This window comes from Callithrix jacchus, chromosome 1 (assembly GCF_049354715.1).
Source record: "Callithrix jacchus isolate 240 chromosome 1, calJac240_pri, whole genome shotgun sequence".
Taxonomy (NCBI): Eukaryota; Metazoa; Chordata; class Mammalia; order Primates; family Cebidae; genus Callithrix; species Callithrix jacchus.
In genome coordinates this window covers 149,636,090-149,662,218 of record NC_133502.1, presented here as the reverse complement: position 1 = coordinate 149,662,218, position 26,129 = coordinate 149,636,090, and the positions used below count along the sequence as shown (strand labels likewise).

General features: G+C 42.9%; 2 protein-coding genes and 1 pseudogene across 2 annotated transcripts in view; 1 reads left to right on the top strand and 2 right to left on the bottom strand.

Annotated features, from left to right (window-relative positions):
* Positions 1-7,138, bottom strand: part of LOC100395628 (elongator complex protein 1) — a 33,823-nt gene extending 26,685 nt beyond the window's left edge. Inside the window, 3 exon segments of the mRNA XM_078346012.1 lie at positions 979-1,149; positions 2,231-2,461; positions 7,072-7,138. Coding sequence (XP_078202138.1) covers positions 979-1,149; positions 2,231-2,461; positions 7,072-7,138 — 469 coding nt within the window.
* A 3,645-nt stretch (positions 7,139-10,783) lies between these two features.
* Positions 10,784-10,850, bottom strand: LOC118148358 (U7 small nuclear RNA; annotated as a pseudogene).
* Positions 10,851-15,967: 5,117 nt separating this feature from the next.
* LOC118143604 (uncharacterized) lies at positions 15,968-22,587 on the top strand. The gene is made up of 4 exons (XM_078346007.1): positions 15,968-16,159; positions 16,279-19,123; positions 19,990-20,053; positions 22,456-22,587. The coding sequence occupies exons 1-2, from the start codon at positions 15,968-15,970 to the stop codon at positions 17,185-17,187; spliced, it is 1,101 nt and encodes a 366-aa protein (XP_078202133.1). The 3' UTR covers positions 17,188-19,123; positions 19,990-20,053; positions 22,456-22,587.
* Positions 22,588-26,129: the final 3,542 nt, after the last annotated feature.

Below are 26,129 nucleotides of genomic sequence, written 5' to 3'. Positions count from 1 at the left end.
CATGAGTCACAGCGCCCGGCCATAAAGCTATTTTTTAAGCGAACACAGAGCAAAACATCCCATACATCATAAAGTGACATATAAACTCATTAGCATCATATAGTAAGTACCAAAAAAACTTACTTTACATCTGATTCTTTTGGTTTTGATAATGAACATATTAGCACTTTTTTTAAAGCTATTTTTAAAAGTTTAAGGAGGACTGTAATAGCATTTTATACAGTGAAACTATAATCAGAGAAACAGGTGATAAATCCAGAGAGAATTCATGTAAACAGTGGGCTGCTGACTTAACAGAAAAGCTGATATGAAAGTAGGAAATTCCAATTTAAATTAATTAATTTTGATTATTCTCTCTTGGCAACTATCTAGGCTTTTTCTGAGAATTCAAAAGATATTTGAAAACAAGGCAACCACTGCCATATGCCGGTAGAATTCATGACATAACCACAGAACTCACAAATAAAGGCAACTTTCAGGTTCCCCAGTACATCAAGAAAGCAATGAGGAACTGACAGCAACGGGACTGTGGAAGAACTAGAATGCCTGTGTTGAGGTCCTTGTCCATTCTTGTTCAAACAAATTGCAAAACCTCTGACACAGTGTTCCCTCATCTATAATCTCTGACAGCTCCTAGGAGGGATGAGATCAACTGAAAATGCGTGTAAAGGCAATGAAAATAGTAAAACATGTTAACAATGTAATAACATACTATGCTATTTCCAGAGTTCAAGGTTGTTCTTAAATAACTGACTCTTCAAGTTCAGCAATGGAAAAGGAATGGCTAGTATAAACCAGAGAAAGATTTAAAAAAAAAAAACCCAAGCCAATTAAATATCATAATGATAATGATATCAACTGCAGACTTCACAATTTTGAGAAACACTAGACCTATGGCAACAAAAGCTATAAGTTGCTTTTATGTAGGAGTAGAAGGGACTTGATTCAGAACACCTTGGTAGAAGTTTTTTAACATACCACATTTATAAACAGAAATCTGGTTACTGGCATCTAGAACAGCAAGGTCATTACTCTTTTGAGGGTGTGCAGAGAATGTGACTTGATTCACAGGGTGTGGGAACAGCAGTTGGTAGCTGCACATGGGAGGCGGAACCACAGTCTGCCGGAAGACTGTCACCAATACCCTGTCTGCAGTGAAAAAGAAAGAGGAGGATTAGACACAAGGACATTCAGTTTGAAAGATAAGCCATCTGAACATCACAGTATATCTAAACAGTAATGGCAATTCACAAAAAATAACTTAGTGTTTTTCTCATAACTTTAAAAACAGTGTGGAGTGGGGAAATGTCATGGGTTCTGTCTATACTCGGCCACTGTCACTGCCAGGACTAGAGTAGTCCATCTCAGAACTTGGAGTTTCAGGTGCCAGGGACTAAGGCAAAAAGGCTGAGAGGTCAGAGCTCTAGCTTTAAACCTGGGGCTGCAACCAAGCCACAGTAAACCAAAGGAATTAATACCTTCAAATTCCTTAAAGCAGGTTCTTATGTGTGGATTTTGTAATAAGGCAGATCTGATTATGTTCTCTATATAGAATACATGAATATAAAATCAGTATTATATGGAACATTACACAGAACATGAATTAGTATACCACCACATATTATAATCTTAGAAGCAAGTGTTCCCTTTTATTATCAGTAATAAAACTGCTCGTTAAGGTGACTACCTCACTCCTCAATCTTGCCCCCTCATCCCACCCCCTAAAAAACCTTCTACCTAATTATAAAATATCAACCTAATCTTTGTATTAGACAAATATCTATGACATGTACTGAACATACTGGACAGGTATATAATCGGCAAGCATTTATATCAGGAAACAAAGCAACATAAGTGGGTGGTACAAGGATCAATTATAAACCCATGTCAGGGTAAACAGGTAAGGCTAACACACCCAATCCCACAAGACTCTACTGTTGTCATCCTCTCTCCCTAGAGTCAAAGTTTACAGTGTCTTCAAAGGCCAGACAAGTAAATGTGTGAAGGCCACAGATGTCATATAACAGGAAACTGCCATGGGGAAGAGGGATGATGGTTCTCAGAAGAGAATATACTCCACCTTATATCCCATTCAATTAAAAAATAAAACAAGTAACCCAAACAGCCAAAACAAATAAAGACTCCCCACTGTTCCAGTCAAACCACCACATCTGTAGCCCCTAGGCCAGGACCCCTTGCAGGCTCATGGACACAGTTTCCAGCAGCTTACTTCCATCAATGACAGACACACTGGACAAGTCACTTGAATTATCTTCTGAGCTCTGGTCAGTTGTTCAGTGCCAATCATAGCAGAAGTAATGCCAGCCCTGACAGAGAACATGAAGCCAGTATGGGGTCACAGGGTCCCATATCAAAGATACAATCTTGCTCTTCCCACAGGTGCTGAAGGATAAACTTTGCTTGAGATACGAGTGATAGTTTCCAGCAGTCCAGAGCTGAACTGCAGGGGAAAAGGAAAAGAAGGCCATTAGAGGCTGGGAAGCAGACTTCATACCAATTGCCAGAGGGGGACAAGGGCAATCTTTTCTTTTTCAAAGGACCCTTCCTGCTCAGCCTCTTCTCTAAACTAAGAACAATAATAATTGCCAAAAAAATAGCTTTCTTTCTTTTTGTTTTTTTTTTGAGACGGAGTTTTGCTCTCGTTACCCAGGCTGGAGTGCAATGGCGTGATCTCGGCTCACCGCAACCTCCACCTCCTGGGATCAGGCAATTCTCCTGCCTCAGCCTCCTGAGTAGCTGAGATTACAGGCACGTGCCACCATGCCCAGCTAATTTTTTGTGTTTTTAGTAGAGACGGGGTTTCACCATGCTGACCAGGATGCTCTTGATCTCTTGACCTCGTGATCCACCCGCCTCGTTCTCCCAAAGTGCTGGGATTACAGGCATGAGCCACCGAAAATAGCTTTCTATGCAGATAAAATGTCAAGAATCAATAAAGTTAGAAATACATGTTTTTTTTTTCTGTTTTTAACTTTTACTCATATGTTTATTTTTAACTTTACTTCCAAACTTAATGATCATAATGGAAGGCTAGTAGGACAAAGCATTGTTTTAGTTGGTTTTCTCATGAAGATTCAGGAAGAAGATAACTTGGCAATTAGATTAAATGTATTAAAACACTCAATCCAAGATCCAGACTAGCATTATTGTATTGTACTGGGCTTAAGTTACTTATGTTCTTTCAGGTGCTTTGCATGCACTTATGTCCAAGGCTATCTGTGTATTAACCCTGATTCAGCTGCCCAAAGAAGATAAGCATGCAATTATCCTTCCAACATCTACTGAGAGCAAGACCTAATCATGCCAAAGCCAACCTTTACTAAACAGATGACACATAAAAATTAAGACCTTAGTTATATCAGGACTAATAGTTATATTAAGAAATATCAGTTATATGAAGGAATTTATTTTCTCAATCTCCTTGCTCACTAATGCTTAACTTAGTGATCACAGCAAATACAATCTAGTCTTTAACCATATTATTACAACACTTCAAAGTTAGACCACATGCTGATGTTCTGTAGGACAGATGTTGTGGCTGTTCTTGTGCAATGTGTGTGTATATATATATACAGATTTTTGAGACAGAGTCTCACTTTGTCACCCAGGCTGGAGTGCAGTGGTGCAATCTCCACTCACTGCAACCTCTGCCTCCCAGGGTAAAACGATTGCACCACCTCAGCCTCCTGAGTAGCTGGGACTACAGGCATGCACCACCACACCAGACTAATTTTTGAATTTTTAGTAGAGATGGGGTTTCACCTTGTACAATATTTTTATGCTCAGTATATCACAGGGCCATCCCTTGACATATTGGTTAATCCGGGGTTCTCAACTGTGGCTGTTTAAAATCACTTGGGAGCTTTTGGTTTTTTTTTAAGATGGCGTCTCGCTCTGCTGCCCAGGCTTGAGTGCAGCAGCACGATCTGGGCTCACTGCAACTTCCACCTCTCAGGTTCAAGCGATTCTCCTGCCTCAGCCTCCCGAGTAGCTGGGATTATAGGCACCTGCCACCATGCCCAGCTAATTTTTTTGTATTTTTAGTAGAGACTGGGTTTCACTACGTTGGCCGGGCTGGTTTTGAACTCCTGTCCTCAAGTGATCCACCTGCCTCAGGCTCCCAAAGTGCTAGGATTACAGGCATGAGCCATCGCACCCAGCCACTTTTGGTTTTTAATTAAATACTTACGTGTAGTCCCCATTCCAACACACTGAATTGAACTCTGAGATGAAGCCTAAATATCATTATTTTTTTTCTAAAGGTGTGGCCAGGGTTGCGAACTATTGTGTTGAATGAATAATTCGTTCCTTAACATTTCAGTGAAAAGGGTTCTACTGATTAAAGAGTTTGAAAGCTACTTAGAAAATATTCAAGTAAAAAGATTTATGAACAAAAATATACTATGCATTGCTGTTCACAATAATAAGAAATAAACATCTAACAGCATGAGATTTAATGAATGGGAATAAAAGATATTATACAGCAATTTAAAATAATATAGATGTATCATACCAACACTTTTAACAGAAATGAGATCATAGCTATACTGAGATATACACATTAGAAAACCAGAAGACAAGAAAATTTAAATAGTGATTATTACTGAGTGGTAGAAATATGAGATTTCTTTTTTTCTCATCTTTATTTTCTAACATTTTCATGTAATTAATACTTAAAACTACACACTGACACATTTTAAAAGGTATAAAAATATTCTTACTTTTACACTTAATCTAAATCTTCTTTCACATCCACAGTATTCCTTTGGTTGGTGTTTTTTCTGTGGTAATACCATCCACTAGGGAAAGCACTTGATGACTTGCAATGGTTAATTTTTTATGTCAACTTGGCTAGGCTATGGTGCCCAGCTGTCTGCTGAAACACTAGTCTAGATGCTGCTGTGAAGGTATTCTGTAGATGTGATTAATATTTATAATCAGCTGACTGTAAGGAAAGCAGATTACTGTCCATAATGTGGGAGAGTCCCATTCATTCAGCTGAAGGTCTTAAAAGCAAAAAAACAGGCTTTGTAGAAAAGAAGGAATTCTGCCTTAAGGCTGTAACAGAAATTCTGCCTAAGTTTCCAGCCTGCTCTATAGATTTCATACTCGAGACTGCAACATCAATTCTTACCTGAATTTCCAGCCTGCCAACTTGTCCCACAGATTTCAATCTTGCCACCCCCTACCTTAGCCACTTCTCAGACTCCAGCTTTTCCCACTCAACCCCATTGGGAACGTCATTCCTCTTTCTCCACGTTCTGCCTCATGGCTCTGCTCCTCCAGTTAGTCCACTCCAGTAATAACTTGAACCTCTGGAATGTTCCTTCCTCTTTTTTTTTTTTTAAATAGAGTCTCACTCTGTTACCCAGGCTGGAGTGCAGTGGTGCAATCTCAGGTTGCTGCAACCTCCACCTCCCAGGTTCAAGCAATCTCGTGCCTCAGCTTTCTGAGTAGCTGGGATAACAGGCATGCATAACCATGCCTGGATAATTTTTTTTGTTTTTAATAGAGAGAGGGTTTTGCTGTGTTGGCCAGGTTGGTCTTGAACTCCTGGCCTCAAGTGACCCACTTGCCTCAGCCTCTCTAAGTGTTAGGATTAAGGCTGTGAGCCACCACACCCGGCCCCTTTCTCACGTTTTCCACTGCTGTCATTAATTTTATCACCACTACTCACTCTGTGCGAGGCAGTCCCCTAAGGGCCTTATGAATGTAAACTCATTTTATTCTCACAACAACTTGACAAGGTTGGTACTATTATTATACCCATTTTACAGATGAGAAAACTGAGACTAAAATAATAAAATCTCCACTCCCTAACTTCCCATGCTCCATTGTGCCCCCTGAAGCTAGAGCTGCTTCTGTGGCCTCTGCAGACTTCAAGACCCAACTCAGCTGTTACTTCCTCCAGGAAATCTTCCCAGAGTTCCTATTACTATCATGATAATTTCAGGCTTTTAGTCTTTCTTCTCCCATGTAGGGTTGTCAAATAGCATACTGCCCCAAAAGGTTGCCTGGTTCATATTTACACTGAAAAATTTCTTGTTTATTGAAATTCCAATTTAACTGGGCATCATTATCTATATTTGCTAAATGTGACAACCATCCCCCACCTAAAACCATAAACAACTTGAGTCATTTTCACTTTGCACCTGCCCATCCCAATGAGCTTGCACAGAGCGTGGACCAAGTGTGTACTCATTCTGTTCATTGCACTGAATTGAAGTCAGGTGCTTAAAAGGTTTCCCTTGTCTGCTTTTACCATCCTGCCCTAAGGAATAGTCTCACGTCCTCCTCAGTGCACCAGACACAGTGCTATGTGCACAGCCAAATCCAACCCAAAACTGCGTTCAATTGTCTCATCTGTAAAAAGAGAATACTTTTTACACCCACCCCTCAGTCTTTCTTCTAGGCTACTTGTGAGAATCAAATATTACAAAGGAGGTGCAATGGTGCTTTGTAACTGCAAAGCGCTGCGGTGAAGGATGACTATCACCGACATCAGCAGTTCCAACTTAGCGATAGGGAAATAGACAACCTGTATCTAATTCAGTTTTTCAGTTATGTTAAATATTGAAAGCTACTGATGGTTTGCTAAGGAATAGTATGGAATTTGGCAGTCTAAGAGCCAGGTTGTAGTGAAAGCTCAGACGAGGAGGGAGAAGAAATTGAAAAGATGAGAACCAAGTGGTCCCTGATAGCCAGGAAGATGGTAACAAGAAAAGCACAGAGGAAGTACCCATTGGAGACAGGAGCAGCTATTGCCTAGATCCTGCCCTGATAGGTGCCCCCACAAAAACCCAATCCACAGGTACCCAGGCAGATGCCAGGAAATTCACACAAGATTGCCGAATGGCTTTCTACGTCATTTTTCTTAGTACCTTTATTAGTTTGTCCTCACACTGCTATAAAGAACTACCTAAGACTGGTCATTACGAACAAAAGAAGTATAATTGACTCACAGTTCCACAGGCTGTACAGGAAGCGTGGCTAGGCCTCAGGAAACTTGCAATCACGGTGTAAGGCAGAGCGGAAGCAAGCACATCTTACCACGGCGAAGCAGGAGAGACAGAGCAAACAGGAAGGCGCCACTCACATTTAAGCTGTCAAATCTCATGAGAACTCATTATCGCGAAAGCAGCACGGTGGAAACCGCCCCCATGGTCCAGTCACCTCCCACCTGGTCCCTCCACCGACACATGGGGATAACAATTCTAGATGAGATTTGTGTGGGGACACAAAACAAAACTATATCAGTTTGTTTCTTTAAAGAAATTGCCTTCCTTAAGAACAAAACAACACTGAAAATTAGCAGCGTGATGTTCAGGTGTAGCTAGGAGCATGAGATTATTTTCCCTGCCTGAAACTCCATCGTCATGCTATTTCTAATGTCAGCATCTGCCCCACTTGAAAATGTGAGAAATGCAAAATCAGAATCTGCATTTTTTGACAAAATCCTCAGGTGATTCACAAGTATTAAGTTTGAGAATCTTTTTCACCATCTGAATCCCAGGTGATGTTAGTTCAACTAAAGTTAAAACTGACTCCTCTTGGCTAAGATACTGGTTTTCAAACCTGGCTGCACATTAGAATCATCTGAAAAACTTAAATATTAATACCTACTTCCACCCTTAAGATTTTTATGTAAAAGGTCTAAGGTGTGGCTTGGACATTAGGATATACAGTTTTTCCCTGTCTATTTATTTAAGTTTTTCATGCTGTACCATTCACCATGAGATTTGGGTAGGGAACAGAAAGGGAAACCACATCAGGACCATTTCAGTAGTTTAGGAAAATAAGATCAAGAACAGTGAAATGCCTCATCCAACTTCTCAAGGTTCAGACATCCTGAAGTTAGGACTGAAACCAGCCGTGTCTCTCCAAGACCGGGACCAGTAGAAAGGTTTCTTCTTGGTTTCAAAAGGAAAAAGGGAATAGGATGGAAAAACACAAAAACATCCCTTTTTTGTGTGTCACAGGGTCTAACTCTGTCACCCAGGCCGGAGTGCAGCAGTGTGATCATGGCTTACTGCTGCCTCAATTTCCCAGGCTCCAGAAATCCTCCCACCTAACACTCCTGAATAGTTGGGACCACAGGCACATTCCACCACACCCAGCTAATTTTTGTGTTTTTGGTAGAGATGGGGTTTCACCATGTTGCCCAGACTGGTCTCAAACTCCTGAGCTCGAGCAATTCCCCACCCTGGCCTCCTAAAGTGCTGGAATTACTGGCATGAGCCACTGCACCCAGCTGCCCACTGACTTTAATTATGCCTTCTCCAATCTCTTAAGATTCATTTGATGAGTTGCACCTAGAATTTTAAGGATTAAATTTAATTGGGAACCAACATACCCAAATTAAGTGAAGGAAAAAATGACCTTCAGAGGTGGAAAGACAGTGGGTAGCTAATTTATGCAAAGTCTAAATTCTTGGAAGATGGTTAGAAAAACTTTGCCAAATGGCCTGTTTTGAGGCTGATCCCTTGCCCCAAATCCATTTGGGAGGTAGAAGACCTTGAATTACTCGATCTCTATTTATATACACACAGCTGATCAATCAAGTAATTGTCTTAATAATACAAAAAGCATACCAGTTATCTAGATTATTTCCAGTCGCATATATAGACTTTTTAAACATAAAATTGTCTCAGTTTTCTGTTATATTTTGCATGGATCCCTCTTTGAATTTATTCATACAAATGTTCCAGTAATTTAATTAATTTAATTTATAACAGAAGCACATAAAAAGAGACTAGCTTCCTTCTCTTTTACATTGTCATTCTTTTCACTTGGTGAAAGTCTGATACCAGAATCAGCTTTTTCCATACTTGATGTGTTTTTAACTACCTTTGTAATCAAACACAGGCATTAAAAGGGATTTAATATTCACTAATGGGATGCCACAAGTCCTAGCTTGTTCTTTTCCCAGGGGGCCTCTCACTTCTTGCTGGGCACAAATTATTTGGGAATCAGGCACTTTCTCATTCTCAACATCCATTTTTCTCTCTTGTGCTTAGCTTCATCTGTATTGCAAATTGAAGTGCAGAATTCAGACTATGATCCAGATAATGCATTCAAACTTGCCCTTACAGGAATTTTATTTACATATTAAGTCTCTTAGACTTGAAAGTAGGGACTTACTTTTACACCTAAGTGACCTTGACAACCACCTCTGTTGGGTAAACTACAGCAGAGGGAGTTTTGCTGAAACAGAATCTATACTGGTAAAGCCAAAGGTATTATTGTTTATTACCTTTTGTGTGAGTCAGTCTTCTCATTATAAAATTACGATCCCGGCCTGGCGGGATGACTCAAGCCTGTAATCCCAGCACTTTAGGAGGCTGAGGTGGTTGGATCACGAGGTCAAGAGATCGAGACCATCCTGGTCAACATGGTGAAACCCCATCTCTACTAAAAATACAAAATATTAGCTGGGCATGGTGGCGCTTGCCTGTAATCCCAACTACTCAGGAGGCTGAGGCAGGAGAATTGCCTGAACCCAGGAGGCGGAGGTTGCGGTAAGCCGAGATCGCGCCATTGCACTCCAGCCTGGGTAACAAGAGCGAAACTCCGTCTCAAAAAATAAATAAATAAATAAATAAATAAAATTACGATCCCAACTCCTACAATGCTGAGTTGTTGATGAGATTAAGTGAGATACTAAACATGAAAACATCTGCATACAGTACATATTTAAAAACACACATATTTGTATGGATGTACAATATATATTACCCATTGATCAGGACATTTATATTACACTTTTACAACTCATAAAACACTTAACCTACATTTTCTCCTTGATCTTCAAATCAGTTCTGGGAAGTAAGCACAGGTTATAACCAATTTACAAAGAAGAGCCCAAGGCTACATGAGTTTAAATGGCTTGCCCAAGACCACACATCTAGTCTCCACTCACGTGTACAGTCCCAGCGCTCTCCACTGCTTCCTGTGCTGGCTTCTCATGCTCCACACGGTCGGCTAAGATACTGGTTTTCAAACTTGGCTGCACACTGGAATCATCTAAAAAACGTATAAATATTAATACCTAGTCCCACCCTTAGAGACTTTGATTTAAAGGTCAAAGGTGTGGCTTGGACATTAGAATACATGTTTTTTCCATATCTATTTATTTTTTAATTAGATTTTTAAATTATGAGATTACTGTAAATTCACATGCAGTTATGAGAATTAATAGAGATGCATGATGTTGACAACAGTTCACCACTACAAGGATCCTCCCATGTTCTTTTTATAGCCACATCTACTTCCCCTGCCCTCTCAACCCTAACCATTGGAACCTCTAATCTATGCTCCATTTCTATAATTTTGTTTTTTCAAAAATGATACGTAAATGGAATCACGCAGTATGTAAACCTTCAGGGATTGACTTTTTTCTAGCAGCATAATTCCCTGGAGACTCATCCAAGTTGTTGCTTCTATCTATAGTTTGTTCTTCTCCAACTCCCATGGGGGCCTCCCAGCAAGAACTGGAAAACATGCTTTGTTTTCTGAGATGGGGTCTTGCTCTGTTGCCCAGGCTGGAGTGCAGTGGCACAATCAGAGCCCACTGTTGCCTCGAATTCCTGGGCTCAAGTGATCCACCACGGCCTCCCATGTAGCTAGGACTATAGGCATGCACAAGCATGCCTGGCTAATTTTTTTGAATTTTTTTCTTTTTTAGAGACAGGGTCTATGTTGCCCAAGTTGGTCTTAAACTCCTGGTCTCAAGCAATCCTCCTGCCTTGGCCTTCCAAAGTGCTCGGGTTACAGAAATGTACCATCGTGCCTGACCCTGCTAGAAAAATTCTCAAAGAGCAATAACACCTACTTTGTTCTTTTCTATTACTGAGTAGTAGTCCATGGTTTGAATCCACTCACCCATTGAAAGATACCTGAGTTGTGTCTAGTTTTGGCTATTGTGAGCAAAGTTGTTACCAACATTTGTAACAAGTCTCTAGGAAGTTCCAAACTTTCTCACATTTTCCTGTCTTCTTCTAACTCCTTCAAAGTGTTCAAATCTCTGCCTGTTACTGAGTTCCAAAGTTGCTTCCACATTTTCAGGTATCTTTTCAGCAATCCCCCACTCTATTAGTACCAATTTACTTTATTAGTCAGTTTTCATGTGCTGCTAAAGACATACCCAAGACTGGACAATTTACATAAGAAAGAGGTTTAATTGGACTTACAGTTCCATGTGGCTGGGACTACAAGTGTGAATCACAGTGCCCAAGGTTTTAAAGTTAATTTCTTAAAAAGAACTTGGGGCCTGGCATGGCGGTTCATGCCTGTAATCCCAGCACTTTGGGAAGCTAAGATGGGTGAATCACCTGAGCTCAAGAGTTCAAGACCAGCCTGGCCAACATGGTGAAACCCCATCTCTTCTAAAAAGGCAAAAATTAGCCATGTATGGTGGCAGGCACCTGTAATCCCAGCTACTTGGGAGGCTGAGGTAGGAGAATTGCTTGAAGCCGGGAGGTGGAGGTTGCATGAGCCAAGACTATACCGTTGCACTCCAGCCTGGGTGACAAGAGCAAAACTCCATCTCAAAAAATAAATAAATAAAAAGACCCTGGGCAAATAACTCTGAGAGCAAACTTGGTAACAAACATTTGAGGAGAGAGATCAGACTGTCTGGACAGTGAGGAAAACAGGACTCTTGCCATGTGGAAGTGGTAGGACTTTACCACTTGATGTCACTCTAATGCTTGCTTATGTCTCTGGAAGCTTCCAGCAAGACAAGTCTATTCTTTGCTAAAAGATCGGCATGTTTAACTTTGAAACCTCAGGATAATGACTATGAAATCACATCAAATTTGTTGTGCATGATTTTAAAGCAATTTTTATATGTAGCTTTCTCCTTGGAAAAGAGATTGGTAATTTTCAGGAAGGTAAGAGACAAGGGCAAAAAGGCATTGTGGAATCTCAAAACTTTGATTTAGCACAAGACTTTGGTTTACCAGATGGGTAACCTTGCACAAGACTCCTAGCCTCTCCAAGCCTCAGTGTTCTCACTTGTAAAACCGGGCGGTGGTAGGGCAGGGGGAATACTGTAATCTCTACCTCACAGACGGGGAATAAATTCATTCATTTGGCATGTACTAGACACCAACTATTTCTATGCCATGCTTTGCACCATACTCTGAGAAAACCAAAATAAGGGAGACACAGTTCCTGCCCTCAAGAAGCTCTGAGTCTAACCTTGGGGACAAATATCTGAGAAGTAAATATATAAGATAACGTTCAACAGACACTCTTTGGTCTCTGCCCTTCAGTGTGGTATGTTATCTGACATCCTCTAGTACCTTGACAAAAACTCTTCTTATGTAGTAGTTTTCTGGTAAGGAAAAAATGATTTATTGGTCTTAATATTTCAATTAAAAGAGGCCTCTCCAACCCCAGTCTCCCCTCCATGCAAACCTGCTCCAGAGGAATGCTGTTGTTGAGAAGGAAACTGAAACAGCTAGAATGCTTTCAGTTGCAAGTAACAGACACACGACTCTAACGGACATGAACAGTGAAGTTGAGCACGTGGCTCACAGAACTGAAATACCTGGGAGTGGACTCAAACTCTAGGCACGGGTTGATTCGGATGCTCACTTTGTCACCAGGGCACCAACTTTGTTTCTCTCAGCTCCACAATCCTTGGTGGGTCAGCTTCAAGCTGGCTTCTTTCCTAGTAACAAGTGGCTGAGCAGTGCTAGGATACACCCCTCAACTTCACATCCAGCTTCCAAGCAAAGAGCACAGGATTCACTCTCCAGGACTCACTCTACTGAGATCGCATGCGCACCCAGAGCCAATCATTATTGTGCTGATTGGCTGAGCCAAAATTACATGCTCTTCCCTTGATGTGCTGATTGGCTGAGCCTAAATCACATGCTCTTCCCTTAATGCTGGAAGGGCGGTCAGTCCCAGGCCACATCCAATGCCCATGCAGACAAACTGGGAGTTGTGGAAAGGGATAAGAGGAAAGTTGGAGGCATCAATTGTTCTACCTCGGGAATGTGAGCTAGTCCCAAGTGTGATTCCTCCTCTGGAGAAGGGACAAGGAGGTGCAGGTTGGGGGCTCCGGGTCTGTTCTTCACATGCTTCCCTCCTCCTTTTCCTATACCAGCATCACCTTTAGAGAGAGAATTCAATTTCTTTCTTCCTAAGAAACATACCTGTAGAGGCTGGCCAGTGTGCTCACCCCTCTCTCTACCCGTGAGCATGGAAAGCTGCGATTCTTCAGATAGAGACCATGGGCACCACACCTCCTCAACCTGTTTCGCGTCTCATACATTTCATTCCTATGACTTTCCTACCCGGCATTTCCAAGTAGCAAATTCCTGTCCATTCTGCAGAACAGGAAATTCCTACCGTTGTTCTTTCCTTGGTTCCCACCTCCACTCTCTTTCTTCCAGAATCACGTAGAAATCTCTAGTCCCTGCAGTTCCCCTACCATCCTATTCATTTGCAGTGAGTTTATGCATTTATATTCTCTACTATGACTCTGTGGAATCTGAGAAGGGAGGGGAGATAAACACGCAGGGTCAGGGGGTCACCTTAAGCTGGAAGTCACTGACCCATGTTTTTCCACCAAAAATAAATCTCCTGTTGAATCCTCTGGTTAGTTTAAATAAGTTCATGCCAGGGATCAAGCAATTTACCTAGTGTTTTTACAGCACCTGCCACATGAGGGATGCTTTTGAGAAGATGACCAGGTGGTGGGGGGACTGAATCTGTGACAGTAGAGAAAGGAGAAGTTGCTGAGGATGTGTGAAATGAGGGGAGGAGATAAGGAAGGAGTGAGGTTCACAAGTACCACTTACTGCTTGTGTGATTTGGGGTGCATCACTTACCCTCTTTAAACCTCAGCTTCCCTCTGTATTCATCAGGATTTTTTACAATCACTTGAGTTGCAAGCAACAGAAACTAATGCTAAGGAAGAAGTTGTGTTGAAGCAGCAGGTATGTATAAAGACATCAGTGTGGCAGAAACATTGGCAACCTGGAAAATGTAGCCCCCGCTGAAAAAAATTAACATTCAAGAAAAAGCTTGTGTACTGCAGTGGCCACATAAATATGCCTATTGGCCACCTTCAGCCTCCAGGCCTCCAATCTGCAACATCCATCTCCAGGAAAGAGCCCAGGTTTCATGCCTGGTGCCAAGGCCCTGCTTGACCAAGGGTATTCAAACTCCAGGCTAGATGCCCAATTCTGGACAATGGAGAAGGACTAAAAGAGCAAAGCCTTAAGTGATAATGACTGTCTGGTTCTTACCCAAGTCTGCAGACCCCAGCACTGGGCCCAGGATGGAGGAAGCCTCATGGAGGGCCCCGAGTCACGATCCTTTGCTTAAGGTAAGAGGTGACATGACTTGGGGATATTTGAGTCTCAGCCCATCGAAGGCTATGCAGCTCATGGATGTATGATCCCACAGATGGGATCAACTGGGTCATGAACTCCATTGGAAGGTGAGGGTAGGGAAGGGGGCAGGAACCCACTCTTCTAAATAGGCAGCCAGTCACCAGCTGAAATCTCACAAGCCTCCACAGCCTCTCCCTCAGCCCCAAAGCCAATAAGTGGCCACCATGCCCAGCAACTTCTCCATTTATAGCTTTCCAATGAACCAGCACTACCTTTTTGCCACCATGAACACTTAGCTCAGATCTTGCCTCCCTACTAATGTGGTTGTCCATTAGCTGTGTGTGATTGCCAAGGGAAGGGACTGTGTTCTGGTCATTTCTCAGTCCCCAGCCCTGGGCCTGGCCCACAGTAGATGCATGGTAAGTGCTCTGGGTTGCTGACTACCCATTAAGAACCATGCTTGCCCTTCTGGGAATAATCTTGATGTGGATCAGGAGACCTGGGTTCAACCACTGGCATTAGGCTGGCCCTCTCCTCTCTAGTCCTCAGTTTTCTCATCTCTCTTCTTTTTTGTCTTTTTGGAGCCTTGCTCTGTTGCCCAGGCTGGAGTGCAGTGGCATGATCTCAGCTCACCGAAACCTCCACCTCTCTGGTTCAAGTGATTCTCCTGCCTCAGCCTCCCGAGTAGCTGAGATTACAGGTGCCTGCCACCATGCCCAGCTAATTTTTGTAAGGACAGGGTTTCCCATGTTAGCCAGGCTGGTCTTGAACTCCCGACCTCAGGTAATCCCCTGCCTTGGCCTCCCAGAATGCTGGGATTACAGGCGTGAGCCACCTTGCCCAGCCCAATTTTCCCATCTCTACAGCAGGGAGAGGACCCAATTTCTAAAGAACCTTCTGGTTCCTCTGACATCCTTTGAGATCAGCAGCTCTGCTTTGTGACTCTGGAAAAATAGCTGTAACTTTGGCTGCTGTTGAAAGGGGTACGCCTACAGATGGGTAGAAATGATGCTTTACACTCAGGAGATGCACTGGCACAGCCGTGGTCTCCACACTGAGGCTGGTGGGCAGAAGGGGGAGATTAGGGGACCTAGAGTGATCAAGCAGTGTTAAGGTTATGAGCACTTGTGAGCAGCAGCAACAGGAGACTGGAGCTGGACACCCAGCTGTGAGTCTCATCCGACCAACCACCAGGTGACCCAAGCTAGTCCCCAAGCCAACCCCCTTAGTTCAGCCAGCAATGAAGAGTGTCTGTCGGATCAGGTTTTGAATCTAGAGGTGCTAATGAAACAGGAGGCCACTTTCTAGGCCCTGAGATGATGTCACCATCATGAGGCAGGCAGAGGGGGTAGGATCAGTATGATAGTCCCCTTCCTTACAGCCCCGACCTCCAGAGCAAAAGGTGCTGCCACTTCTAAGCCCAGCTCCCCACCACCCTCTGCTTTCAGATTGAAGCAAGAGACACAGACTAGACAAGCACCATTGCAGAGTAAAGCTTTATGTGAAATTCTGTAAATGTGTATAGAGCTGCCTGTGGCCCCCCCTGTGCCACAGGCCTTGTCTGTGGTGAAGCGGAGGCTCAGCACTTGCTCTAGATGGCCATGCTGCCCCGCTCCTCAAACTCTTCCTTGCTGACCAAGAGCTGTTGGAAGGCCTGCAGGGAGGCCAGGATGGAGCCGCCGGTCCACGCAGAGGTCTTCCTCTGGGGACTGGCAGCCACCGCAGGGCTTTCCCCAGGGCAGAGGAGGCTCAGCTCCCTCTGGAAGTGCTCGGGGAAGCCATCCATGGTGCAGCCGCCACACAGCAGCACTTTGGCGACCATTGCCTCCTTGAAGCCCGTGTCCTGGCAGCGGCCCAGGCAGGCAGCCATAAGCTCCGGGAGGCCAGGGTGGGTGCTGCCCGCTAGGGAGGGCTTGAAAAACATCTTGGAGCAGCGGAAACGCTCCTGGCGGATGGTGATGAGCTTGCCGTCTGGGAGCTCGTAGTCCACGCGCAGCTCCTCCGGGAGCAGGGCGAGCTCCTCCCCAGGCAGCAAGGTGGCAAAGCAGCACTTCTTTTTGATGTGCTCTATGATGTGCAGGTGGTCGTCCGTGAATGCGTGGCCCGCCTCGTTGAGCAGCTGCATCAGGTAGTTGGTGAGGTCACCCCCAGCGTAGTCGGCGCGGCTGGTCAGGCCCGGCAGCACGTGCGAGACGCCGTGACCGCTCTCCACCACGAGCCCCGAGGTCTTGCCCTACCAGTAAATGGACAGCAGCGACTGGGACGTCACGTGCATGGCACAGATGCCAAAGGCCTCGAACATGAGCTCAGCGTACTTCTCCCGGTTGCTGCTGGGGCTGAGCGGAGGGTCCGAGACCAGCACAGCGTGCTCCTCGGGGACGATCTTCATGGCCCTGTGGAAGATGTACTCCCAGATGTCCTGCACGCAGTCCCAGTCCACCACGACGCCGTGCTTCAGCGGGTTCACCAGCTCGAGAGGCGCCTCTGTGCTCAGCAGCTCATGGCCCACCAAGGTCTCCTTGCGGGTGTCACCGGCGTCGGCCGTCTCGGGGCAGCGTTTGCCCACGGTGGAGGTGATGAAGTAGGTGGGCCTCGGCTCTCCCGCATAGCCGCACTTGCAGTACTGGGAGCCCAGGTCGATGATCACCTTGATCTTGTGCACCTTCCTGGGCTTCATCTTGAGCTGAGTGGCCGCACCTGTGTCCTAGAGGCCGGCGTCAGGGCCTGGCAGCATTCCCGCCTCTCCAGGGTCACCCTGAGCCGTGCCCAGGGGCATGGGGCTAAGGCTGTTCCTTGCCGCCATCTGCCTTCCTAGCACCCCTTCTTACATCCACAGCCTAGAGCTCCCTGGGGAGAAATGAGAGCTCACCTCCAGCAGTGCCGTGGCAACCACCAGGGATTGTGATGTCACTCTGGGCTGGTCCATTCAGGTAGCCGGGGAGGGCGTGGCTTGGGCGGGCTCTTGGCCTGTCACCCCCAACCCCATCTCTCTAACTCTCAGTGCCACTTGCTCTGTCCTGTGCACCAGCAGGTGGCTGGCAATTTTAGACATCTAAGCTCACTGGGGTCTCAGAGGTTTCCGCTTAGCCTGCTTGCATTTCCATGCCTAACCTGTTCACTACTGGACACCTTTCCTCCTCTGCTTCTTGGTGGAGAGGGCCTAAATATTTGAGCCCCTCCAGTAAGGCAGGCACTGTACCAGGTACTTCACTTACGTTGTTCTGCAGGTAGGCAGAGCTGAGGAAACGAGGCTCAGAATTCTAAGGACTTGTCCAAGAGCAAATAGCACCTGGGGTGTTTGTACCTTAACCCAAATTCATCAAACTCCAGTGCACCAGGCCTTCTTAACAACCCCAAGTGTTAAACAGCCCCATTGTGGTTTTTTTTTTTTTTCCTGCAAATGTTGGCTGCCATTTAATTTTGGAAAAGAAATAGAACTTTCAGTTTTCCTATTAGGCATATTACTCACAGTGGTTGGGATTCAATGTTTCTAGCTTTGCCCCAAGCAGGGCAAAATTTCTGATTAACCAGTTTTCAAGTCAATCAGTCTGTGTAGATTTATTTCCAGCAGTGTGTTTGTGCAATGCCTCCTGTCCTTTTCAACCATACCCTTCTCCAGCCCCAGTATATCCAAAACCCATGGCCAATTGGGGTTCCGAAAATGTCTGGCTTCCATCTAGCTCCCCTCCAAAGAAATTAATGAAAGAGGAGGCAGGATTTCATCTTCTTTGTGGATGGTGCACATGGAATACATCTAAATTTTAAAAGCTAAATATCTAAAAAATGGTGTGTGTCTGTATCACATTCAAAATCATAGTTCATGTATTATTCTCCAAGGGAATACATCAAAAAAATTAATCATGAGTAAATCTAAATTTAGCAGTTTATTCTCATCTTAATGAATACTAAATCCTGTTTGCAATTTTCACTCAAATGACTCAAGCTTATTCCTTTTTAATCTCCTTGAACTTTTAGCTGAAGCTCCTCAATCTGCAGAAACACATTTCCATGCTGAAATCAGGCTTGGAAGAGATTAGAATCACATTATATTTCATTTAACAGTAAACACTACAGGAAGAACTATTTCAAACAAACTAAGCCCTTCTTGTCACACTTAAACATTAACCTCAACCCCAAGGTAGACAGATACTAAAATTCAGAATTGCATCCCAGGAGGCCTTTAGGACAAATTAATATTTGTTCTGTAAAAGGCACCATGTGTCATGTTACATATCAATTTACATTTATTGAGTGCCTAACTGAGTGAGAAGTGCTGTGCTCAGTGCTGGAGACTCAAAGATGAGCGAATAAGACATGCTTTCTTCCTTTCAGAACCTTGTCCCCCAGTGAGGGAGTTAGCAACATCAGGTAAGTCCTGAGATGGCAGGATCACACAGTGCAGTCTCCAAATTGCCCCAAAGCACTGCGACTCCTAAGTTATCCCAAATTCCTTAACTTCTCTGTAACCTCTTTTGCTGAGGACAATATGATCCAACAAAAAGTCTCCTACTAACAAAGAGAATGTTTGATACAAACACTTAATTTCAGAAACAATTGTCTCCCAAAGCACTTGGCTTGCCCAAAGATGACTTACCCTGTGGGCAGCCCCTTGCCACACCTGTCTCAAAGAACAATCAAGCTGAACCCAGACAGTTTCATTGTCTACTCCTCCTTGCTGACAGAAGCTTGCTGATGTGCAAATGGAGAAAGAGAGGACTGGGAAGGTCACAACTTGTCCTTGCTCCCTCAAGGTAAGTCTCATCCTTTAAAGCTTGCCTGCTGCCTCATTGACTCCCAAGTCTTGTGACAAGTCAGAGCTTCCTGTATCATAACTTTACTCTAGCTGATTGCGAGCTGAATTCAGTCTCCTGGCACTCTCCTCACAGAATGACTATAGCCCTTCTTTGAACCCTGCAGTTTTTAGCCGAGGACCACATATATTTTCCACATACTCTCGTCAGTGTTTCCCATAGGGACCCTCAGTCCTGAAAAGACACATCCCTTACTTTTGGCTACGCACGGTGGCTCACGCCTGTAATCCCAGCACTTTGGGAGGCCAAGGTGGGTGGATCACAAGGTCAAGAGACCGATACTATCCTGGCTAACATAGTGAAACCCCGTCTAAAATACAAAATACTAAAAATGCAAAAATTAGCTGGGTGTCTGAGCTACTCGGGAAGCTGAGGCAGGAGAATCGCTTGAACCCAGGAGGTGGAGGTACAAGTGAGCCAAGATCACACCACTCTACTCCAGCCTGGTGACAGAGCAGGATTCTGTCTCAAAAATAAATAAATAATATATATTTTTAAAAAAGACATATCCCTTACTTTAAAAAACTTTGTTTAGGCAACCCACTATGGGCCAGAGTCCTCAGACTGACTCAGGATAGCTGACTAAGCTGCTGCTCCAGAATGCTGAAATATGTCATAATTCACCATATGAACCATTGTTCATAACTGTGTGACCACCATAAATCTTACCTTCAAGGATGCTCTCATCTGAATGAACTAAGCAGAAGAAACCAAACAATAAGAGTAGGGCTTGAACTTTTTAGCAAATTCAGTTCTTAACTAATTAGAAAGCATGGATGAGCTAACAGTTTCTTACCCCTTGCCAGGAGGGAAATGGAGAAATTTGATTTATACGTGAAAATTCTGCTTTTCAACTTTCACATGCCAAAGGTAGGACAACTCAAATGAAAAGAAAAAATGCTGTTACCCATTTATTTTCCCAAAAGAGATGTTTGGAATGCTCTTTTACATTCTCTTAATATATGGGCAGAGTTTGTGCTGTAAATTTTGCAAGTTGGTTTCAGTGCAAGAGATGGTTGAGGCATTAGGATGTATTCAGTGGCAAGTAAAAGAATCTAGTCTCCAAGGGGCTTAGGCAATATTGATGCTTAATTTTCTCACTTATCAAGAGGTCTGGAGAAGGCAGTTAGTTGTAGCAATGCAACGATGTCATCTAGGACCCAGATTCTGTCTGCTCTTCTGTTCTGCCATCTTTTGCCACCTCAGCTACTGCTTCAAAATTTCATGTCCTCACAGAGCTGCACTCAATGACAGTAGGAAGAGGCTGGGATAAAAAGCTTTCTCTTGTAAAGTTCTGTGGTGGTTGTTTTGTTTGTTTTCCTTTTTCCAGGAAGAGCAATTTTAGGAAGTCTCCTGGCAGATCTCTCCTTTTGCTTCATAGGGTCAGAATTAGGCCACATATCCACTTCTAGACCAATCACAGGCAAAGGAAAACAGGACAAGGCCAGTTGCAATTCATTCCCTTGGGGCTCGGATAGGGGCCCACCTTCTATCATCTCAGTGGCTCCCTACCCACCACCTAAACAAGATGGGGCTGCCGTTGGCCAGGAAGAAGAGGCACATGGATAGCTCTTGGGTAAAATGTGAATAGTAACTGCCCTGTTGCTGGGGGAAGTGATCAAGATTTTTTTTTTTTAAGACAGAGTTTCCGCTCTTGTTGCTTAGGCTGGAGTACAATGGCGAGATCTTGGCTCACCACAACCTCCACCTCTGGGGTTCAAGTGATTCTCCTGCCTCAGCTTCCCGAGTAGCTGGGATTATAGGCTTGCACCACTATACCTGGTTAATTTTTTTGTATTTTTAGTAGAGACAGGGTTTCCCCATGTTTGTCAGGCTGGTCTTGAACTCCCGACCTCAGGTAATCCACCTGCATTGACCTCCCGAGGTGCTGAGATTACAGGTGTGAGCCACTGTGCCCAGCCTGATCAAGATTTTTAATAGCCTTTCTGCTTTTGCCATTTTATTTGGAAATTGAAGTAACATGGAGACTTATTTAAATATAGTCATATGGTTAGGTTAAGCACATTATTGAAAAGATATTCTTGACTGCTACAAGATTGTTTGAAGCTGTCAAAGGGCTTTGAGAGGCATAGTTTCTTAGATTCCTGGTGGCCCATAAGATTGTGTTTTCTTTCTCATATGAAGAGAAGAACATCTGAAGAGAAGAACATGAAACATCATGGGAACAATAAGATCATTGTTGCCACTTTCAACAAAGTACAGATAATTAAATTCACTCTGGACATGAGATTGACCACTTGGCCATGGAAGCTTATGCTTATTTTCAACCTATTGTGGAAATGTCTTGAATTGTTGATTTGGGGCCCATGAAGTTTTTTATTTTTTTGAAAATGAATTCACAAGTTCAGAAAGTAGTAATATGGATTTTGATGTACGGTATAAACCATGTCTAAAGCTCTTTTTGGCATGAAAATGTTAATATGTCTGCATCAGAAAGTATTCTCCTGTCTGTAGTCAGTTTCAAGAAAAAAGCTATGATAATTCTTTCTGGTTCTCCAAAAAATCAGCATCCCAGAAAAGATATAGGGGAGTCTGACATGAATCCCAAGAGATCCTGAAATTTCTAGAGATCTGAGCAATGTGTGACACTTTACTCTCCAAGGAAGGAATGAGGATGAAGATAGGAAGTAAAATCATTCCTGCCAACTAGAAACAGAATTGTGACCTCTCCCTAACAAAACAGATCCCACAACTCAGCACCTAAAGACACCATGTGTCACCAATTTTGGGACACAAGCAGTCATATTAAGATTAAATAATGCAGAGTTTCCTTTGTTGATACACTCTTCCTCAAGCCCTGAAAGTCCTACTTAAATATTTCTGGGAGTCTGCAAAAAGGTACCTTATATGTATGTACTCACCAAAGAGTCTGCTAGCTACAATCATTAAACAGCATCGATTTTATCTTTCCTTTCCTGTTCTGGCTCCACACTGCCTTGCAAAGTAACTGGAAAGACCTCTTTTACTCGGGCTTATAGTAGCTATTTTGAAACCACCAGGGCCTATGCCAGGAGAACCATTTTTTAATGCTTCCCAAATATCAGTTCTCCAGGTTAGGGTAGACTGGTGCAGCAAGACCAAGTGTCTTCTCAGTGGCTTACCATGACAAAAGTTTATTTCTCATTGACACAAAACCCAATAGAGTTCTGGGCAACCCTTTAGGGCAGCTGTTTTCCATGAAGCCTCCCTGGTCAACTAAGCAGGTTTAAACTGATCACTTAATGGTGGTTAATCACTGCTTTTTGCTTCAGGCTGCAGATGCTGAAACTAATCACTATGATTCTACTTTAACTGCAAGATGGCCAAAAAGTGCAGACAGGTTCATGTATATGAAAACAGAGGAGAGCAGATTTTGGTGAATACTAGTGATATCTACTTTACAGGTCAGTACTTGGTCCTGGGGGAAAGTGGAAACAATGGCCTTCTTTCTAACTGTTGCTTTGTTTTGTCACTTGATCTTCCAATCAGTACGGCTTATGTCCAGAGTCTCAAAAACCTTCTCATGAGTACACTCTATTGTAGGCCTCAGAATAGGTCAAAGGTGGGAGAAAATGTTGTGCCATCTTTCCCATTCTCTCTGACTCATATATATATGAGTCTATATATATAATATATATGTATGAACCATTCTCTCTGACTCATATATATATATATATATATATATATATATACATATTTCACGACAAATTTACATGCACCCTCTTTCCCCATTTCTTTCATCCTCCTTCAAACAATACCCAACTTGTTTATTACTAAGTGATTCCAGTCACTTAGTCCAGTGACTGGAATCGAGAAATGTGTTAATGACTGAATGGAAGAAAGGATGGATTGGTGATGAATGGGTGAATGCATAAATGTTGGTCCTCTCTAGCCACCAGTTATGCAACAAAGGGAACGTGGTTTTACTATCTATTTACCCTATGAACTTGTCCTGTTTCCTTGACCCTAGTTGTAGTCCTCCTGGCTTAGACACAATTTTTTGCCTCTCTTTTGGACTCCTTTTGGATAGAAGTATTATTTAAGATTAATTATGTTAGCGTCAGGGGTTCAGTTTAGGAGCTGAACTCCTACCATTTAGGGATTTCTAATTAAGAAATACACACATGAGAATAATACCAAATAGAGAATAAAAATACCTTTTTATTAACTGAGCACCCACTCCTCTCCCAGGGCAGAGATCTTTCTTAAATCAAATGAGATTATACCACATAGGTTTGGAAACCTAAGGAAGGTTTCCATCACTTCCATGCTGGGTGATGGAAAGGTCTAGAACAGATCAGATACAATTTATGCACAGTCTATTGTGACAGTTCTGTTAGATTAACATAGTACATATACACAGGACAGAGACTGGCCACGCCCTTTCCCAGTGTGCTGAAATAAGGGGCCTGCAATTGCCAATGAGGGAGCATCAGCTTAGAGACCCTGCCCTCCACTGAAATGTGGTTTGGTAATTGCCTTGTGCTTTGAATACTTGAGTAACTCCTTCTCCTTCTGGAAGAAGTTAAAAAAGACAGAGGGGCCGGGGTGGCAGAAATGCCTCTTCCTCTCCAGACTAAGGTGGAAATAGGAGAGCTGGTTTCTGCTCTTCTTATTCACTTTGAATGTTATCTTCACATCCCCTTTGCCCAAGCCCTTCAGTCCTTTCCCTGAGATCACATTCATTCTACTCCATGACAAAATGACAGTTCCGTCCCCAACCTAGGTCAGTGCTCTCACTCTAGTACATGCTTCCTAGAGAGACAAGTTCAAACACTAGGTTTGTAACCATACTTTTGTATAAAGTTCTTCTTATTTTTAATATGAAACTTGCTATGCATCAGCACTGGAATCAATATAAACTTTCTTTTGCCAACACATGGAATTCTGATTATGTGGCCCACTATTGAAAATTCTTGGCAAGCTTATCACAATCAATAGCAAATAACTAGATTCTGCTGCTGAGCTAGTCTCCATCTCCTTAACATATTTGCTATAAACTTTTTTTAAAAATCACAATGAAAAAAATTGGGGAGATGGGGAAAGACTATGAAGGGTTGGTCATGATATAGACTGTGTGGAGGGGAGATTTTGGATGGGGCAAAAATCAATATTCCCCTTTCTGGTTTCTTTCACTATCTCCCATTGCCTCCCAATTATATGCCATCATTTGCCCCCCGCTCCACTGTCACTTCTGGCAGCCTGAATAAGTGTAAAAAGTCTCTGTCTGCACCATAAATATCAGCCTATTGTGATAGTTGTTAGATTAACATAGTTCCTTTTCATTTTCCACTAACAGTGCTATTTATTTCGCAGTTCTGTCAACAAAATTGTAGAATAGACAAATAGAGCAGACAGTGCTTCAAAAATATTGTCATTACTGCATAATATTAAAAATGAAAACAAAAATGAGGCAATTAAAAAACATAAGTAGTGATTACCAACATGTGACCAGAGAAGACTGTGAATTAAAGAAACAAATGACACAGAAATTCTTCAGTTTTCAGGATGGCAGATAAAAAAAGAAACAACTTGCTGAAACACAAAAGCTCTCTCTGCTTGTAGGATAACAACTGGCTGAAACCGGCTGGAACCATTATGGCTAACTGGAGTCTGTGCAGAACAAGCTTGCTGACATCACAGCCTGAATTTCTGCTGCATGTTTCATAATAACTTCCCCCAAATTTGCACATGTGATCCATGAGATAGCATGAAGAGATAACTGTGCATGCCAGAGGACTTTCCAGACCTCCCCTTCCCTTCTACCAATCAGGGTAAATACCAGAATCCATCCCCTAAACCTTAATAAAAGTCTTGCCTTATAGCCAACATGAGGAGAGAGATTTGAGTTGGACTCCTGTCTCCTTGTTGGTAAACCTGCAGTAGAAAGTTATTCTTTTCTCAGAAACCCAGTATCTTTGCATTGGCTTCTAGCACATTAGGAAGCGAGCCCCTTTTGCTCAGTAACAATGGCAAAATAAGTACATTAAAGGATGCTTAACATTGTTAGTCATAAGGGAGATGAAAATTAAAACCACAATGAGATACTACCATGCAGTCACTAGAATGACTGAACTTTTAGGAAACTGAACATACTGAGTGTCACTGAGGTTACGTAGCCACTGGAACTATTGTACGGTATAGCCACTTTGAAAGACAAGTAGGCAGTTGCTTGAGAAGTTAAACATACACCTACCATTTGATCAGATCCAGCCATTCAACTTCTAGGTATTTATACAAAAACAATGAAAGCATGTGTCCATATGAAGACTTGTACATGAATATTCATAGAGCTTCATTTGTAATAATCAAAACCTGGAAGCCATTCAAATGTCCATCTGCAGCAAATGGACAAACAGATTGAGAATATCCATACCATGGAATACTACTTGGCAATGAAAAGAAAAGAACTATTGATATGTGCAGCAATATGGATAAATCTCAAAATAATTATGCTGAGTGGAAGAAGCCAGATCAAAAAAAAGTGTGTATGATGTCATTCATGCAAAACTGTAGAAAATGCAAATGAATCACTATAGTGACATGAATCAAAGAAGGGTTGCCTGAAGATAGGGATGAGGTATGGTGAGGTAGGGAGGAAGAATTTACAAAGGTACATAAGAAAACTTTTAGGGATGATGAATATGTTCAATGTCTTGGTTGAAGTGATGGCTTTGTGAGCGTATACACATGTTGAAACTTACCAAATGTTATACTTTACACATATGCACTTTTTTATGTCAATTTATTAATAAACCACTTTTAATAGTAGTTTTTGCATCAGCCAAAGATGAAGGAACTGGCTTGTATCTTTCCATTAAGTTTCAAATTACTCTCCGCAAGTTCCCTTGAAAGTGTAGGTCACCATAGAGGAGGAGTGAGCGTGCTAAGTCACCTATCAGCCCACTGTGCTTTTATCCACTGGTTTGTTTATAGTTTCTCTAAA

Excerpts from the sequence above, each read along its gene's own strand:
- LOC118143604 (XM_078346007.1), top strand. The coding sequence starts at position 15,968 with ATGGCCATGCTGCCCCGCTCCTCAAACTCTTCCTTGCTGACCAAGAGC. Across the intron at positions 16,160-16,278 it reads GCTCGGGGAAGCCATCCATG|GGAGGGCTTGAAAAACATCT; the intron begins GTGCAGCCGCCA and ends GCTGCCCGCTAG.